The sequence below is a fragment of the Martes martes genome, assembly GCF_963455335.1.
Source record: "Martes martes genome assembly, chromosome: 3".
NCBI classification, from domain to species: domain Eukaryota; kingdom Metazoa; phylum Chordata; class Mammalia; order Carnivora; family Mustelidae; genus Martes; species Martes martes.
In genome coordinates, this window is record NC_137890.1 from 122,985,541 (window position 1) to 123,005,719 (window position 20,179).

Sequence of the window (20,179 nt, forward strand, 5' to 3'; positions counted from 1 at the left end):
TTTTTTTAACAACACTCATTTGAGAATGCCACTATTTTAGCGAAGTTATCCAAAAGCCAAACTCCTAACATACACTTTTGTGTCTTTGCTTCTGTTTCAGATCCCCCAGGCCCACCTTCAAATGCACGTGTCACTGATACTACCAAAAAATCTGCTTCTTTAGCATGGGGAAAGCCTCACTATGATGGAGGACTTGAAATCACTGGCTATATCGTAGAGCATCAAAAAGTAGGAGATGAGGCCTGGATAAAAGATACAATAGGAACTGGTCTCCGAATCACTCAGTTTGTTGTCCCTGATCTTCAGACTAAAGAAAAATACAATTTTAGAATCAGAGCCATCAACGATGCAGGTATCGGGGAGCCAGCAATGATTCCAGATGTTGAAATTGTAGAACGGGAGATGGCTCCTGATTTTGAACTAGATGCTGAGCTTCGAAGAACACTTGTTGTTAGAGCGGGACTCAGTATTAGAATATTCGTGCCAATTAAAGGTCGCCCTGCTCCTGAAGTGACATGGACCAAAGATGACATCAACCTTAAAAACCGAGCTAACATTGAAAACACGGAGTCCTTTACTCTTCTGATCATACCGGAATGTAACAGATACGACACTGGTAAATTTGTCATGACCATTGAAAACCTTGCTGGGAAGAAAAGTGGCTTTGTTAACGTCAGAGTCTTGGATACCCCAGGACCTGTCCTTAACCTGAGGCCTACGGACATCACAAAGGACAGTGTCACCCTCCACTGGGACCTCCCTCTGATAGATGGGGGTTCCCGTATAACAAACTACATTGTGGAGAAACGAGAAGCAACACGGAAGTCTTACTCCACCGTTACCACCAAGTGCCATAAATGCACATATAAAGTTACTGGTTTGTCAGAAGGATGCGAATACTTCTTCAGAGTGATGGCGGAAAACGAATACGGAATCGGTGAGCCAGCAGAAACAACAGAACCTGTGAAAGCCTCTGAAGCACCATCACCACCAGACAGTCTGAACATCATGGACATAACTAAGAGCACAGTCAGCCTGGCGTGGCCTAAACCAAAGCACGATGGTGGCAGTAAGATCACTGGCTATGTGATCGAAGCCCAAAGAAAAGGCTCTGACCAGTGGACCCACATCACCACCGTGAAGGGGTTAGAATGCGTGGTGAAGAATCTAACCGAAGGGGAAGAATACACATTCCAAGTGATGGCGGTGAACAGTGCGGGAAGAAGCGCCCCCAGAGAAAGCAGACCCGTCATTGTCAAGGAGCAGACAGCGCTTCCCGAGTTGGATCTTCGTGGCATTTATCAGAAATTAGTCATCGCCAGAGCCGGTGAGAACATCAAAGTGGAAATTCCAGTGCTTGGTCGGCCAAAGCCCACCGTTACGTGGAAAAAAGGAGACCAGATTCTTAAACAGACACAGAGAGTTAATTTTGAAAATACAGCCACTTCAACCATCTTAAATATCAACGAGTGTGTAAGAAGTGATAGCGGACCCTATCCATTAACGGCAAGGAACATTGTAGGAGAGGTTGGTGATGTCATCACCATTCAAGTCCATGACATCCCAGGGCCTCCTACTGGACCAATCAAATTTGATGAAGTTTCATCTGATTTTGTAACCTTCTCTTGGGACCCACCCGAGAACGATGGAGGTGTACCGATAAGCAACTATGTAGTAGAAATGCGACAGACTGACAGTACTACGTGGGTTGAGTTAGCAACCACTGTCATTCGCACGACCTATAAAGCCACTCGCCTTACTACTGGAGTAGAGTATCAATTCCGGGTAAAAGCTCAAAATAGATATGGAGTTGGACCGGGCATCACATCCGCATCTGTAGTTGCCAACTATCCATTTAAGGTTCCTGGGCCTCCTGGGACCCCTCAGGTGACTGCAGTTACCAAGGATTCAATGACAATTAGCTGGAATGAGCCTCTTTCTGATGGCGGAAGCCCCATTTTAGGATACCACGTTGAAAGAAAAGAACGAAATGGTATTCTCTGGCAGACTGTGAGCAAAGCATTAGTACCAGGCAACATTTTCAAATCAAGCGGACTTACAGATGGTATTGCTTATGAATTCCGAGTGATTGCAGAAAACATGGCCGGCAAAAGCAAGCCAAGCAAGCCATCTGAACCCATGCTTGCTTTAGATCCCATAGACCCACCTGGGAAACCAGTTCCTCTAAACATTACTAGACACACAGTGACACTTAAATGGGCTAAGCCTGAATACACTGGAGGCTTTAAAATTACCAGTTACATAGTTGAAAAGAGAGACCTTCCCAATGGACGGTGGCTGAAGGCCAACTTCAGCAACATTCTGGAGAATGAATTTACAGTCAGTGGCCTAACAGAAGACGCTGCCTATGAATTCCGAGTGATTGCCAAAAATGCTGCTGGTGCTATTAGTCCACCATCTGAGCCATCAGATGCCATCACGTGCAGGGATGACATTGAAGCACCAAGGATAATGGTGGATGTTAAATTTAAAGACACGGTAATATTAAAAGCAGGCGAAGCATTCAAGCTAGAAGCTGATGTTTCAGGCCGCCCACCACCAACAATGGAATGGACCAAAGACGGAAAGGAGCTTGAAGGCACAGCAAAGTTAGAAATAAGAATTGCAGATTTCTCTACTTACCTGATAAACAAGGATTCATCAAGGAGGGACAGTGGTGCCTATATCCTTACAGCAACGAATCCTGGTGGGTTTGCTAAACACATTTTCAATGTCAAAGTTCTTGATAGACCAGGCCCACCTGAAGGACCTTTAGCTGTCTCTGAAGTGACAGCAGAAAAATGTGTATTGTCATGGCTGCCTCCACTGGATGACGGAGGTGCCAAAATTGATCACTATATAGTTCAGAAACGTGAAACCAGCAGATTGGCATGGACAAATGTAGCCTCAGAAGTCCAAGTGACAAAACTAAAGGTCACTAAACTTTTGAAAGGCAATGAATACATATTCCGCGTCATGGCTGTAAATAAATATGGAGTTGGAGAGCCACTGGAATCAGAGCCTATGGTAGCAGTTAATCCTTATGGACCCCCTGATCCACCCAAAAACCCTGAAGTTACAGCTATTACTAAAGATTCAATGGTTGTCTGCTGGGGACATCCTGACTCTGATGGTGGAAGTGAAATCATCAATTATATCGTAGAACGGCGTGATAAAGCTGGGCAGCGCTGGGTGAAATGCAACAAGAAAACTCTTACTGATTTAAGATATAAAGTATCTGGACTGACAGAAGGACATGAATATGAGTTCAGGATTATGGCTGAAAATGCTGCTGGAATTAGCGCACCAAGTCCTACCAGTCCGTTTTATAAAGCTTGTGATGCTGTGTTTAAGCCCGGCCCACCAGGTAACCCACGTGTTCTAGATACGAGCAGATCATCCATCTCCATTGCTTGGAATAAACCTATCTACGATGGCGGTTCAGAAATCACTGGGTACATTGTTGAGATTGCCCTGCCAGAGGAAGATGAATGGCAGATTGTCACTCCACCCGCTGGGCTCAAGGCAACCTCTTACACCATCACCAACCTCATAGAGAATCAGGAATATAAAATCCGCATCTATGCCGTGAATTCTGAAGGAATGGGAGAACCCGCACTTGTTCCTGGAACTCCAAAGGCTGAAGAAAGGATGCTGCCTCCAGAGATTGAACTGGATGCTGACCTGCGCAAAGTTGTTACCATAAGAGCTTGTTGCACCCTGCGACTTTTTGTTCCGATCAAAGGAAGGCCTGCACCTGAGGTGAAGTGGACCCGGGAACATGGAGAATCCTTAGATAAAGCTAGCATTGAATCCACAAGCTCTTACACCCTGCTCATTGTTGGAAATGTAAACAGATTCGACAGTGGCAAATACATACTAACTGTAGAAAACAGCTCAGGCAGCAAGTCTGCATTTGTCAATGTTAGAGTACTAGATACACCAGGCCCTCCACAGGATCTCAAGGTAAAGGAGGTCACTAAGTCATCGGTCACACTGACATGGGAGCCTCCTCTCCTTGATGGAGGTTCAAAAATAAAGAACTATATTGTTGAAAAGAGGGAATCAACAAGAAAAGCATATTCAACGGTTGCAACAAATTGCCACAAGACGTCCTGGAAGGTAGACCAGCTTCAAGAAGGGTGTAGTTACTATTTCAGGGTTCTTGCTGAAAATGAATACGGCATCGGGCTGCCTGCCGAAACTGCAGAGTCTGTGAAAGCATCAGAACGACCCCTTCCTCCAGGAAAAATAACTTTGGTGGATGTCACCAGAAACAGCGTGTCACTCTCTTGGGAAAAACCGGAGCATGATGGAGGCAGCCGAATTCTAGGCTACATTGTTGAGATGCAGAGCAAGGGTAGTGACAAATGGGCCACGTGTGCCACAGTCAAAGTCACTGAAGCCACTATAACCGGATTAATTCAGGGTGAAGAATACTCTTTCCGTGTTTCGGCTCAGAATGAAAAGGGCATCAGCGATCCTAGACAACTGAGTGTGCCAGTAATTGCCAAAGATCTTGTCATTCCACCAGCCTTCAAACTCTTGTTCAATACTTTCACTGTACTGGCAGGCGAAGACCTAAAAGTTGACGTTCCATTCATTGGGCGTCCTACACCTGCTGTCACCTGGCATAAAGATGATGTACCACTGAAGCAGACAACTAGAGTAAATGCGGAGAGCACAGAAAATAATTCACTACTGACAATAAAGGAAGCCTGCCGAGAAGATGTTGGACATTACACAGTTAAACTGACTAACTCGGCTGGTGAAGCGACTGAAACCCTTAACATTATTGTTCTTGACAAACCAGGGCCGCCAACTGGACCAGTTAAAATGGAGGAAGTGACATCTGATAGTATTACTCTTTCCTGGGGCCCACCTAAGTACGATGGTGGGAGTTCTATCAATAATTACATTGTAGAAAAACGGGACACTTCCACAACCACCTGGCAGATTGTGTCAGCAACTGTTGCAAGGACAACAATAAAGGCTTGCAGATTAAAGACTGGATGTGAATATCAGTTTAGGATTGCAGCTGAAAACAGATATGGAAAGAGCACCTACCTCAATTCAGAGCCTATTATAGCCCAGTATCCTTTCAAAGTCCCTGGTCCTCCTGGCACACCATTTGTAACGCTCTCCTCCAAGGACAGCATGGAAGTACATTGGAATGAACCAGTTAGTGATGGAGGTAGCAAAGTCATTGGCTATCACCTGGAACGCAAGGAAAGAAATAGTATCCTCTGGGTGAAGTTGAATAAAACACCCATCCCTCAAACCAAGTTTAAAACGACTGGCCTCGACGAAGGCATTGAATATGAGTTTAGAGTCTCTGCAGAGAACATCGTGGGCATCGGCAAGCCAAGTAAGGTGTCAGAATGCTACATGGCTCGTGACCCCTGTGATCCACCAGGGCGGCCAGAGGCGATTATTGTCACACGAAATTCTGTGACTCTCCAGTGGAAGAAACCCACTTACGATGGTGGAAGCAAGATCACTGGCTACATTGTAGAGAAGAAAGAACTGCCTGAGGGCCGCTGGATGAAAGCCAGTTTTACGAATGTCATTGACACTCAGTTTGAAGTAACTGGCCTAGTTGAAGATCATAGATATGAGTTCCGGGTTATAGCTCGAAATGCTGCAGGAGTGTTTAGTGAGCCTTCAGAAAGCACAGGAGCAATAACAGCAAGAGACGAGGTAGAGCCACCACGAATAAGTATGGATCCAAAATACAAAGACACAATTGTGGTTCATGCTGGTGAGTCGTTCAAGATTGATGCAGATGTTCATGGCAAACCAATACCGACCATTCAGTGGGTAAAAAGTGACCAGGAGCTTTCAAATACAGCTCGATTAGAAATAAAGAGCACTGACTTTGCCACCAGTCTCAGTGTAAAGGATGCAGCACGCACCGACAGTGGAAATTACATACTAAAGGCCCAAAATGTTGCAGGGGAGAGATCGGTTACTGTGAATGTCAAAGTTCTTGATAGACCAGGGCCACCGGAGGGACCTGTTCTCATATCAGGAGTGACAGCAGAAAAATGCACACTAGCTTGGAAACCCCCACTACAGGATGGTGGGAGTGACATCATAAATTATATTGTGGAGAGGAGAGAAACCAGCCGCTTAGTTTGGACTCTGGTTGATGCCAATGTGCAAACTCTCAGCTGCAAGGTTACTAAGCTTCTTGAAGGCAATGAATATATTTTCCGTATAATGGCTGTCAACAAATATGGTGTTGGTGAACCTCTTGAATCTGAGCCAGTGATTGCCAAGAATCCATTCGTAGTGCCAGATGCACCAAAGGCTCCAGAAATCACAACAGTGACCAAGGACTCAATGATCGTTGTATGGGAAAGACCAGCATCTGATGGTGGCAGTGAAATTCTTGGATATGTTCTTGAAAAACGGGATAAGGAGGGCATTAGATGGACAAGATGCCACAAGCGCCTAATTGGGGAACTGCGCTTGAGAGTAACTGGACTCCTAGAAAACCACAATTACGAATTCAGAGTCTCAGCCGAGAATGCTGCTGGACTTAGTGAACCAAGCCCACCTTCTGCTTACCAAAAGGCTTGTGATCCTATTTATAAACCGGGACCTCCAAACAACCCCAAAGTCACAGATATTACCAGATCTTCTGTCTTCCTTTCTTGGAGCAAACCAATATATGATGGTGGCTGTGAAATCCAAGGCTACATTGTTGAAAAATGTGACGTGAGTGTTGGTGAATGGACCATGTGCACTCCACCAACTGGAATCAATAAAACAAATATAGAAGTAGAAAAGCTGTTGGAAAAGCATGAATACAATTTCCGTATCTGTGCTGTTAATAAAGCTGGAGTTGGAGAACATGCTGATGTCCCTGGACCTGTTGTAGTTGAAGAAAAATTAGAAGCACCAGACATTGAACTTGACCTAGAACTGAGGAAAATTATAAATATAAGGGCTGGTGGCTCCTTAAGGCTCTTTGTTCCTATTAAAGGTCGTCCTACACCAGAAGTGAAATGGGGGAAGATGGATGGTGAAATCCGAGATGCAGCTATAATTGATGTCACTAGCAGTTTCACCTCTCTTGTTCTTGACAATGTCAACCGATACGATAGTGGAAAATATACTCTCACGTTAGAAAACAGCAGTGGAACCAAGTCTGCCTTTGTTACCGTGAGAGTCCTGGACACACCAAGTCCGCCTGTTAACCTGAAAGTCACAGAAATCACTAAAGACTCGGTATCAATTACATGGGAACCTCCTCTGTTGGATGGGGGATCCAAAATAAAAAATTACATTGTTGAGAAACGTGAGGCCACAAGAAAATCATATGCTGCGGTGGTAACAAACTGCCATAAGAATTCTTGGAAGATTGATCAACTCCAAGAAGGCAGCAGTTATTACTTTAGAGTCACAGCTGAGAATGAGTACGGTATCGGCCTTCCTGCCCACACTGCTGATCCTATTAAGGTTGCAGAAGTCCCACAACCTCCAGGAAAAATAACTGTGGATGATGTCACCAGAAACAGTGTCTCCTTGAGTTGGACAAAGCCGGAACATGACGGTGGCAGTAAAATCATTCAGTATATTGTGGAAATGCAAGCTAAACACAGCGAGAAATGGTCAGAGTGTGCTCGAGTCAAGTCCCTTGAAGCAGTAATTACTAACCTAACTCAGGGAGAAGAGTATCTCTTTAGAGTTGTTGCTGTAAATGAAAAGGGAAGAAGTGATCCTAGGTCGCTTGCAGTTCCAATAGTTGCCAAAGATCTGGTCATTGAGCCAGATGTAAGACCTGCATTCAACAATTACAGTGTACAGGTCGGCCAAGATTTGAAAATAGAAGTGCCAATTTCTGGACGTCCTAAGCCAACCATTACCTGGACTAAAGATGGTCTTCCATTGAAGCAGACCACAAGAGTCAATGTTACCGATTCACTTGACCTCACTGTACTCAGCATTAAAGAAACTCATAAGGATGATGGTGGACATTATGGAATCACAGTGGCTAACGTTGTAGGTCAGAAAACGGCATCCATTGAAATTATAACTCTAGATAAACCTGATCCTCCAAAAGGACCTGTTAAATTTGATGAAGTCAGTGCTGAAAGTATTACATTATCTTGGAATCCCCCATTATATACAGGGGGCTGCCAGATCACCAACTACATTGTTCAGAAAAGAGACACAACCACCACAGTATGGGATACTGTTTCTGCTACTGTTGCCAGAACCACACTGAAAGTGACCAAACTGAAAACTGGTACAGAATACCAATTCAGAATATTTGCTGAAAACAGATATGGACAAAGCTTTGCCTTGGAGTCTGATCCAATTGTAGCTCAATATCCCTACAAAGAACCAGGCCCTCCAGGCACCCCATTTGTCACAGCCATTTCCAAAGACTCCATGGTTGTTCAGTGGCATGAACCAATCAATAACGGTGGAAGCCCAGTTATAGGTTACCACCTCGAGAAAAAGGAAAGAAATAGTATTTTGTGGACAAAAGTCAACAAAACTATTATTCATGACACTCAGTTTAAAGCAGTCAATCTAGAAGAGGGCATTGAATATGAATTCAGAGTTTATGCTGAAAATATTGTTGGTGTAGGCAAAGCAAGCAAGAATTCCGAATGCTATGTAGCCAGAGATCCATGTGACCCACCAGGAACGCCAGAAGCAATAATGGTTAAAAGAAATGAGATCACTTTACAGTGGACCAAACCTGTTTATGATGGTGGAAGTATGATTACAGGTTACATTGTAGAGAAACGTGATTTGCCTGAGGGTCGCTGGATGAAAGCCAGCTTTACAAATGTCATTGAAACTCAGTTTACCGTATCCGGTCTTACTGAAGACCAAAGATACGAGTTCAGAGTCATTGCAAAGAATGCGGCTGGTGCAATAAGTAAACCCTCCGACAGTACCGGACCAATAACTGCCAGGGATGAGGTTGAACTTCCCAGAATTTCAATGGATCCGAAATTCAGAGACACAATTGTGGTGAATGCTGGAGAAACATTCAGGCTTGAGGCTGATGTCCACGGAAAGCCCCTACCGACCATCGAGTGGTTACGAGGAGATAAGGAAATTGAAGAGTCTGCCAGATGTGAAATAAAGAACACAGATTTCAAGGCTTTACTTATTGTAAAGGATGCCATTAGGATTGATGGTGGACAGTATATTTTAAGAGCTTCCAATGTTGCAGGTTCCAAGTCATTCCCAGTAAATGTAAAAGTGTTGGATAGACCAGGACCTCCAGAAGGGCCAGTCCAGGTTACTGGAGTCACTGCTGAAAAATGCACTTTAACATGGTCTCCGCCACTTCAAGATGGTGGCAGTGATATTTCTCATTATGTTGTTGAAAAGAGAGAAACGAGTCGACTTGCCTGGACTGTTGTTGCTTCAGAAGTTGTGACCAATTCTCTGAAAGTTACCAAACTCTTAGAAGGGAATGAATATATTTTCCGCATAATGGCTGTCAACAAATACGGTGTTGGAGAGCCTTTGGAATCTGCACCAGTACTAATGAAAAATCCGTTTGTGCTTCCGGGACCACCAAAAAGCTTGGAAGTCACCAACATTGCCAAGGACTCCATGACTGTCTGTTGGAACCGTCCAGATAGTGACGGTGGAAGTGAGATTATCGGTTACATTGTAGAGAAAAGAGACAGAAGTGGCATAAGGTGGATAAAATGTAATAAACGCCGCATTACAGATTTGCGTCTAAGAGTAACAGGATTAACAGAAGATCATGAGTACGAATTCAGAGTCTCTGCAGAAAATGCTGCTGGAGTTGGGGAACCAAGTCCAGCTACAGTTTACTATAAGGCTTGTGATCCTGTGTTCAAACCTGGCCCACCCACCAACGCACACATTGTAGACACCACTAAAAATTCAATTACACTTGCCTGGGGTAAGCCCATCTATGATGGTGGCAGTGAGATCGTAGGATATGTAGTAGAAATCTGTAAAGCAGATGAAGAAGAATGGCAAATAGTTACTCCACAGACTGGCCTGAAAGCCACGCGATTTGAAATCTCAAAACTTGTTGAGCACCAAGAGTATAAAATACGAGTCTCTGCCCTCAATAAAGTTGGCGTAGGTGAGGCTACATCAGTTCCCGGTACTGTGAAACCAGAAGATAAACTTGAAGCACCCGAACTTGACCTTGACTCTGAATTAAGGAAAGGAATAGTTGTAAGGGCTGGTGGATCTGCCAGAATTCACATTCCATTCAAAGGTCGCCCAACACCTGAGATCACTTGGTCTCGAGAGGAAGGTGAATTCACAGATAAGGTCCAAATTGAAAAGGGAGTAAACTATACCCAGCTATCGATAGATAACTGTGATAGAAATGATGCTGGAAAATACATTCTCAAGCTGGAAAACAGCAGCGGATCTAAATCTGCTTTTGTAACTGTGAAAGTTCTTGACACCCCAGGGCCACCACAGAATCTGGCCGTCAAAGAAGTGAGAAAAGATTCTGTCCTGCTGACATGGGAGCCACCCATCATTGATGGTGGTTCAAAGGTGAAGAACTATGTTATTGACAAACGTGAGTCAACCAGAAAAGCATATGCTAACGTGAGTAGTAAATGCAACAAAACAAGCTTTAAAGTTGAGAATCTTACAGAAGGAGCCATTTATTACTTTAGAGTTATGGCTGAAAATGAATTTGGAGTTGGTGTTCCAGTGGAAACCGTTGATGCTGTAAAAGCCGCTGAACCTCCTTCCCCACCAGGAAAAGTGACACTCACAGATGTGTCCCAGACCAGTGCGTCGCTGATGTGGGAGAAACCTGAACATGATGGTGGCAGCAGAGTCTTGGGTTATGTTGTTGAAATGCAGCCCAAAGGAACAGAAAAATGGAGTGTTGTGGCCGAATCCAAAGTCTGTAATGCCGTGATTACTGGTTTGAGTTCTGGACAAGAATATCAGTTCCGTGTCAAGGCTTACAATGAGAAAGGAAAAAGTGATCCAAGAGTGCTTGGTGTTCCTGTCATAGCCAAAGATTTGACCATACAGCCTAGTTTTAAGTTACCGTTTAACACATATACTGTCCAAGCTGGAGAAGATCTTAAAATTGAAATTCCAGTTATCGGACGACCAAGACCTAACATTTCGTGGGTCAAAGACGGTGAGCCTCTTAAACAGACAACGAGAGTAAATGTTGAAGAAACAGCCACTTCAACGATGCTGCACATTAAAGAAAGTAACAAAGATGACTTTGGAAAATACACTATAACAGCAACAAATAGCGCAGGTACGGCAACAGAAAATCTCAGCATCATTGTTTTGGAAAAGCCCGGACCTCCAGTTGGACCAGTTCGGTTTGACGAAGTTAGTGCAGACTTTGTGGTCATCTCTTGGGAACCTCCAGCCTACACTGGCGGCTGCCAGATAAGCAACTACATTGTAGAGAAGCGAGATACAACTACCACCACTTGGCAGATGGTATCAGCAACAGTTGCAAGAACAACAATTAAAATAACCAAACTGAAAACAGGCACTGAGTACCAGTTTAGAATTTTTGCAGAAAACAGGTATGGAAAGAGCGCCCCTCTGGATTCTAAACCAATTATTGTACAATATCCATTTAAAGAACCTGGGCCACCTGGAACTCCTTTTGTGACATCTATTTCAAAAGATCAGATGATTGTGCAGTGGCACGAGCCAGTTCATGATGGAGGAAGCAAAGTTATTGGCTACCATCTTGAACAGAAAGAAAAGAACAGCATTTTATGGGTCAAATTAAATAAGACTCCCATTCAAGACACCAAATTCAAAACGACTGGGCTTGATGAAGGCCTTGAGTATGAGTTCAAAGTTTCTGCTGAAAATATTGTTGGCATTGGCAAGCCTAGCAAAGTCTCAGAATGCTTTGTTGCTCGTGATCCATGTGACCCACCTGGTCGCCCTGAAGCTATTGTTATTACAAGAAACAACGTTACACTGAAATGGAAAAAACCTGCCTATGATGGTGGTAGCAAGATAACAGGTTATATTGTAGAAAAGAAAGATCTACCTGATGGCCGCTGGATGAAAGCCAGCTTTACCAATGTGTTAGAAACTGAATTTACAGTGAGTGGACTTGTAGAAGACCAAAGATATGAATTTAGAGTAATTGCAAGAAATGCAGCTGGCAACCTTAGTGAACCATCTGAAAGCACCGGTGCTATTACTGCCAGAGATGAAATTGATGCACCAAATGCCTCACTGGATCCAAAATACAAAGATGTAATCGTCGTTCGTGCAGGAGAGACTTTTGTCCTGGAAGCTGATATCCGCGGCAAGCCAATACCTGATATTGTTTGGTCAAAAGATGGCAAAGAGCTTGAAGAAACAACTGCTAGGATGGAAATTAAATCTACTATTCAGAAAACCACTCTTGTTGTCAAAGACTGTGTACGGACTGATGGAGGACAGTATATCCTGAAACTCAGCAATGTCGGTGGTACAAAGTCCATACCAATCACTGTAAAGGTACTCGACAGGCCAGGGCCCCCTGAAGGTCCTCTGAAGGTTTCTGGGGTTACTGCTGAGAAATGTTACCTGGCATGGAACCCACCTTTACAGGACGGTGGCGCTAGTATTTCACATTACATCATCGAAAAGAGAGAAACAAGCAGACTCTCCTGGACCCAGGTGTCAACGGAGGTACAGGCCCTTAACTACAAAGTCACTAAACTTCTTCCTGGTAATGAGTACATTTTCCGTGTCATGGCTGTGAATAAATACGGAATTGGAGAGCCCTTGGAATCTGAGCCTGTTATAGCCTGTAATCCGTATAAGCCACCAGGTCCTCCTTCACCGCCTGAAGCCTCAGCAATCACCAAAGATTCTATGGTAGTAACATGGACACGCCCAGTGGATGATGGAGGTGCCGAAATTGAGGGCTACATTCTTGAAAAACGAGATAAGGAAGGCATTAGATGGACCAAGTGCAACAAGAAAACTCTAACAGATCTCCGATTCAGAGTAACTGGCCTTACCGAAGGTCATTCCTATGAGTTCAGAGTCGCTGCCGAAAATGCAGCTGGTGTGGGTGAACCTAGCGAGCCATCGGTTTTCTATCGTGCATGTGATGCCTTGTATCCACCAGGTCCACCAAGTAATCCAAAGGTGACAGATACTTCCAGATCTTCTGTCTCCCTGGCATGGAATAAGCCGATTTATGATGGTGGTGCACCTGTTAAGGGCTATGTGGTGGAGGTCAAAGAAGCCTCTGCTGACGAATGGACAACCTGCACTCCACCGACAGGATTACAAGGAAAGCAGTTCATAGTGACCAAGCTTAAAGAAAATACTGAGTATAACTTCCGCATTTGTGCCATCAATTCTGAAGGTGTAGGTGAACCTGCAACCATACCTGGCTCAGTTGTTGCTAAAGAGAGGCTGGAGCCACCAGAAATAGAACTTGATGCTGATCTCAGAAAGGTGGTCGTTCTGCGGGCAAGTGCTACTTTACGCTTATTTGTCACAATCAAAGGTCGACCAGAACCTGAAGTTAAATGGGAAAAGGCTGAAGGCACTCTCACAGAGAGGGCCCAGATCGAGGTGACCAGCTCCTACACAATGTTGGTAATTGATAATGTTACCAGATTTGATAGTGGTCGATATAATCTGACACTTGAAAATAACAGTGGTTCCAAAACAGCCTTTGTTAACGTCAGAGTTCTTGACTCGCCAAGCGCCCCTGTGAATTTGAATGTAAGAGAAGTAAAGAAAGACTCGGTGACACTGTCTTGGGAGCCACCACTTATTGATGGTGGAGCTAAGATTACGAACTACATTGTTGAGAAACGAGAAACTACAAGAAAAGCGTATGCTACTGTTACAAACAACTGCACGAAGAACTCTTTTAAAATTGAAAATCTACAAGAAGGATGTTCTTACTACTTCCGAGTCTTAGCTTCCAATGAATATGGGATTGGTTTGCCAGCTGAAACCACAGAACCCGTTAAAGTTTCTGAACCACCCCTCCCCCCTGGAAGAGTGACTCTTGTTGATGTGACCCGTAACACAGCTACAATTAAGTGGGAGAAGCCAGAAAGTGATGGTGGCAGCAAAATTACTGGCTACGTAGTTGAAATGCAGACTAAAGGGAGTGAAAAATGGAGCACTTGCACACAGGTTAAGACTCTAGAAGCAACTATATCTGGCTTAACTGCGGGAGAAGAGTATACCTTCAGGGTAGCTGCCATCAATGAAAAAGGAAGAAGTGATCCAAGACAACTCGGAGTGCCAGTAATCGCAAGGGATATTGAAATAAAGCCCTCCGTCGAGCTTCCTTTCAATACCTTCAATGTAAAGGCTAGAGACCAACTTAAGATTGATGTTCCATTTAAAGGGAGACCTCAAGCTACTGTAAGCTGGAAAAAGGACGGTCAGATTCTTAAAGAAACCACAAGGGTCAATATTTCTTCTTCAAAGACTGTAACATCACTGTCTATCAAGGAAGCTTCCAGGGAAGATGTTGGCACTTATGAATTATGTGTTTCCAACAGCGCTGGATCCATAACAGTTCCTATAACTGTAATTGTTCTTGACAAACCAGGGCCTCCAGGACCTGTTCATGTTGATGAGGTTAGTTGTGACAATATAATGATTTCCTGGAATCCTCCAGAATATGACGGTGGCTGCCAAATTAGCAATTACATCGTTGAAAAGAGAGAAACCACTTCTACCACATGGCACGTAGTTTCACAGGCAGTTGCAAGAACGTCCATTAAAATAGTTCGTCTGACAACAGGAAGTGAGTATCAGTTCCGTGTTTGTGCAGAAAACCGCTATGGCAAGAGCTCCTACAGTGAATCTAAACCCGTTGTTGCAGAGTATCCATTCAGCCCTCCAGGTCCTCCTGGTACTCCTAAAGTTGTGCATGCCACAAAATCTACCATGCTTGTAAGCTGGCAAGTGCCTGTTAATGATGGAGGAAGTCGAGTAATTGGCTATCACCTTGAATATAAAGAAAGGAGCAGCATTCTTTGGTCAAAAGCGAATAAAATCCTCATCGCTGATACACAAATGAAAGTCTCGGGCCTTGATGAAGGACTGATGTATGAGTATCGTGTATATGCTGAGAACATTGCTGGAATTGGTAAATGCAGTAAGTCTTGTGAACCAGTCCCTGCAAGAGACCCTTGTGACCCTCCTGGACAACCTGAAGTCACAAATATCACCAGAAAATCAGTGTCACTTAAATGGTCTAAACCACATTATGATGGTGGCGCTAAGATCACAGGATACATTATCGAACGTAGAGAACTACCAGATGGCCGGTGGCTGAAGTGCAATTTTACTAACGTACAAGAAACATACTTTGAAGTCACCGAACTTACTGAAGATCAGCGTTATGAATTCCGGGTTTTTGCAAGGAATGCAGCTGACTCAGTTAGTGAACCATCTGAATCCACTGGGCCTATTACAGTTAAAGATGACGTTGAGGCTCCAAGAATTATGATGGATGTCAAGTTCCGAGATGTGATTGTTGTCAAAGCTGGAGAGGTCCTTAAGATAAATGCAGACATCGCAGGGCGACCTCTGCCAGTGATCTCCTGGGCCAAGGATGGGGTGGAAATTGAAGAAAGAGCAAGAACAGAAATTGTCTCGACGGACTATAACACTTCGTTAACAGTGAAAGACTGTATCCGACGAGACACTGGGCAGTACGTACTAACACTGAAGAACGTTGCAGGAACTCGGTCTATGGCAGTTAACTGCAAGGTGCTTGATAAGCCTGGCCCACCAGCAGGACCGCTTGAAATAAATGGCCTCACAGCTGAGAAATGCTCACTTTCCTGGGGACCACCCCAAGAAAATGGTGGTGCAGACATTGACTATTACATCGTAGAAAAGCGTGAAACAAGCCGCCTCGCATGGACAATATGTGAAGGAGAATTAAGGACAACATCCTGTAAAGTAACCAAGTTACTCAAAGGCAACGAATACATCTTTAGAGTAACGGGTGTTAATAAATATAGCGTTGGTGAGTCCCTGGAGAGTGTGGCAGTAAAGGCACTAGATCCATTTACTGTTCCAAGTCCGCCTACATCTTTGGAAATTACATCTGTGACCAAAGAGTCCATGACCCTTTGCTGGTCGAGACCGGAGAGTGATGGAGGCAGTGAAATCTCTGGATATATAATTGAAAGGCGAGAGAAAAACAGCCTACGATGGGTGCGTGTAAACAAAAAACCAGTTTATGACCTGAGAGTGAAATCTACCGGACTTCGGGAAGGATGTGAATATGAGTACCGGGTTTATGCAGAAAATGCTGCTGGCCTGAGCCTTCCAAGTGAAACCTCTCCCTTAATCCGGGCAGAAGATCCAGTGTTCTTGCCATCTCCTCCATCCAAACCCAAAATTGTGGACTCAGGCAAGACAAACATAACTATTAGCTGGGTCAAGCCCTTGTTTGATGGCGGGGCCCCAGTAACAGGATACACTGTAGAATACAAGAAATCTGATGAAACTGAGTGGGAGACTGCCATTCAGAACTTAAGAGGCACAGAATATACGGTAGGTGGACTAACAACAGGAGCCGAGTATGTGTTCAGAGTAAGATCTGTCAATAAGGTCGGTGCTAGTGATCCCAGCGATAGTACTGATCCCCAGGTAGCAAAAGAAAGAGAAGAAGAACCTGTATTTGATCTTGACAGTGAAATGAAGAAGACCTTGATTGTCAAGGCCGGCACCTCCTTTACCATGACCGTACCTTTCCGGGGAAGACCAGCACCTAGTGTCCTGTGGAGTAAGCCGGACAGTGACCTCCGTGCTAGAGCTTACATTGATTCCACAGACTCTCGTACGTCCCTTACAATCGAAAATGCCAACAGAAATGATTCTGGAAAATACACGTTAACAATTCAGAATATTGTGAATGCTGCTTCACTGACCTTAGTTGTCAAAGTTTTAGATTCTCCTGGTCCTCCAACCAATATCACTGTACATGATATAACCAAAGAGTCTGCAGTGTTATCCTGGGATGTTCCTGAAAATGATGGCGGAGCACCAGTGAAGAATTACCACATAGAAAAACGTGAGGCCAGTAAGAAAGCATGGGTCTCTGTGACCAACAACTGTAACCACCTCTCCTACAAAATCACCAACTTACAAGAAGGGGCGATTTACTACTTCCGAGTCTCTGGAGAGAACGAGTTTGGTGTTGGTGTACCAGCTGAAACAAAGGAAGGAGTAAAAATAACAGGTATGTTTTAAGAACAAAGAAAATCTATATATCCATATTAATTTTCTTAGAATACTGTGAATCATTCTAATGAGCCTCACTTAATTTAAAAGGCTTTTGCTTCACACATCAAATAATTCATACTATAGCATGACATGAAATCTCTAATAGAGAAGGTTCTTTATTGATTTAAACAAATGTGGAAATTTACAAAGCTGGAAGTAGATCATATATGTTGAATTTAAATATAACTGAATTTGGGCACCTGGGTGGCTCAGTTGGTTGAGCGACTGCCTTCCAGCTCAGGTCATGATCCCAGACTTCCAGGATCGAGTCCCGCATCGGGCTCCCAGCTCCTTGGGGGGTCTGCTTCTCCCTCTGACCTTCTACTCTCTCATATTCTCTCTCAAATAAATAAATAAAATCTTTAAAAATAAATAAATAAATAAATAAATATAACTGAATTTGACTGCACATATATATAGTGTGTGTATGCAGAAATTGTACGATGAAGTTTCTTATAAGATTGCTCATCTTATTCTTCACTTTTATACCCATGATAAATTTGAGATAAATTTGACCATTTAATGTAGTCACTTGACACTGAATTTGAATTTGGATACTACCACATACTATGACATGTAATGACAAAGCTTGGGGAAGCTTCGCTTGACTCAGAACCCAAACTAGTTATATAAAAAGTAAGATAGACTCACATCAACAGAAGAATGTGGGCTTCATTTAAAAGTTTTCTTTTGAGAATGCAGAAAGAACACATGGGGAAAAAATGTAATAATCCCTTTTTCCTAATGTTTTACTTTCTTAGAAAAACCAAGCCCACCGGAAAAACTTGGAGTAACAGGTGTATCCAGAGATAGTGTTTCCCTGACCTGGTTGAAGCCAGAACACGATGGTGGAAGCAGGATTGTACACTATGTTGTTGAAGCACTAGAAAAGGGACAGAAAAATTGGGTTAGATGTGCGGTGGTCAAGTCAACCCATCACATTGTTTCTGGTCTGAGAGAGAATTCTGAATACTTTTTCCGGGTGTCTGCTGAAAATCAAGCTGGTCTGAGCGACCCAAGAGAGCTTCTGCTTCCTGTTCTTATTAAGGAACAACTAGGTATGTCTGATTTTATGTAGAAGCAAAATTTCAGATGGTTTGTGTTGATTTCATTTTTAGAGACTCTTTTTCACCTTCATCTACTGTATGCTTATTTTCCAGAACCACCCGAAATTGATATGAAGAATTTCCCAAGTCATACTGTATATGTGAGAGCTGGTTCAAACCTGAAAGTTGACATTCCAATTTCTGGAAAACCACTGCCCAAAGTGACCTTATCAAGAGATGGTGTCCCCCTAAAGGCAACCATGAGATTTAATACCGAAGTTACTGCTGAGAACCTGACCATCAATCTCAAAGAAAGCGTTACCACCGATGCTGGAAGGTACGAGATCACTGCTGCCAACTCCAGTGGAACAACCAAAGCTTTCATTAACATCATTGTACTGGACAGGCCTGGTCCCCCAACTGGCCCTGTTGTTATTAGCGATATAACAGAAGAAAGCGTGACCCTCAAATGGGAGCCACCAAAGTATGATGGCGGAAGTCAAGTTACTAATTACATTGTACTCAAGAGAGAGACAAGTACGGCAGTATGGACTGAAGTGTCTACAACAGTTGCAAGGACCACGATTAAAATCATGAAGCTGACCACGGGAGAAGAATACCAATTCCGCATCAAGGCAGAAAACCGCTTCGGCATCAGTGATCACATAGATTCAGCGTGTGTGGTTGTCAAACTACCATACAGTAAGTTGCAAACTTTTTAAAGATCCCAGGTTTTTATTTACATAAATATTTTAGGTGTCTGTATTAACCTAAGGGATTTCTCTCTTCTGTAGCAACACCTGGACCACCATCTACACCATGGGTCACTAATGTTACTCGAGAAAGCATCACCGTGGGCTGGCATGAACCAGTGTCCAATGGAGGCAGTCCAGTTATAGGCTATCACCTGGAAATGAAAGACAGAAACAGTATTTTATGGCAAAAAGCCAACAAATTGGTCATCCGCACAACTCATTTCAAAGTCACAACAATCAGTGCTGGACTTATTTATGAATTCAGAGTATATGCAGAAAATGCTGCTGGTATTGGAAAACCCAGCCATCCTTCTGAACCAGTCCTAGCCATTGATGCCTGTGGTATGTATTTTTCATGGGGAGGAGGATTCGGACTACTTAAAAATGCAAATCTTATTTCTGCAAAGCAAAATAATGTTGACACAAGTTCCACTGACCTGCTTTCTCTTCTTACCACAGAGCCTCCAAGAAATGTCCGTATCACCGATATTTCAAAGAACTCTGTCAGCCTCTCATGGCAACAACCAGCTTTTGATGGAGGAAGCAAGATTACAGGCTACATTGTTGAGAGACGAGACCTCCCGGATGGCCGATGGACCAAGGCCAGCTTCACCAATGTTATCGAGACTCAATTCGTTGTCTCTGGCTTGACGCAGAATTCCCAATATGAATTCCGTGTCTTTGCAAGGAATGCCGTTGGTTCAGTCAGCAATCCATCCGAGGTTGTAGGCCCCATTACGTGCATTGATTCTTATGGTAAGCATTTTTAGAACTTTGAATCCCAAAAGCAATTTAACTCAATGTTTGTCCATACTTTTTCTAGTCCTGATCTATAGAATATCTTTTACTATGCACCTTAATTAGATTTTTAGAAGAAAGTATGTACAACAGCTGGGAGTCTCAGGAGAATTCCTTAGTATCTCCTGCTCTCTTAACTGTAAAATGTGAGATTTGGACAACAGGATATCTAAAGTCCCTTCCAAATTCAACCTGTTAGAATTCTTTGTATGAGTTGCTACTTTCCCTTTTCTACTTTAAACTATCAGAGTCAATAATTAAAACCATGGTTGAATGCACAGAAAATATTCCCCTTAAATAAGTAAAAAACTAAACAGAGGCCTTGACAAT

General features: G+C 43.5%; 1 protein-coding gene across 1 annotated transcript in view; it reads left to right on the top strand.

Annotated features, from left to right (window-relative positions):
* TTN (titin) overlaps positions 1-20,179 on the top strand; it is a 272,495-nt gene that overhangs the window by 221,456 nt on the left and 30,860 nt on the right. Inside the window, exons 302-306 of the mRNA XM_080798480.1 lie at positions 101-17,206; positions 18,012-18,308; positions 18,411-18,998; positions 19,091-19,393; positions 19,511-19,807. Coding sequence (XP_080654606.1) covers positions 101-17,206; positions 18,012-18,308; positions 18,411-18,998; positions 19,091-19,393; positions 19,511-19,807 — 18,591 coding nt within the window. The remainder of the gene's footprint in view (positions 1-100; positions 17,207-18,011; positions 18,309-18,410; positions 18,999-19,090; positions 19,394-19,510; positions 19,808-20,179) is intronic.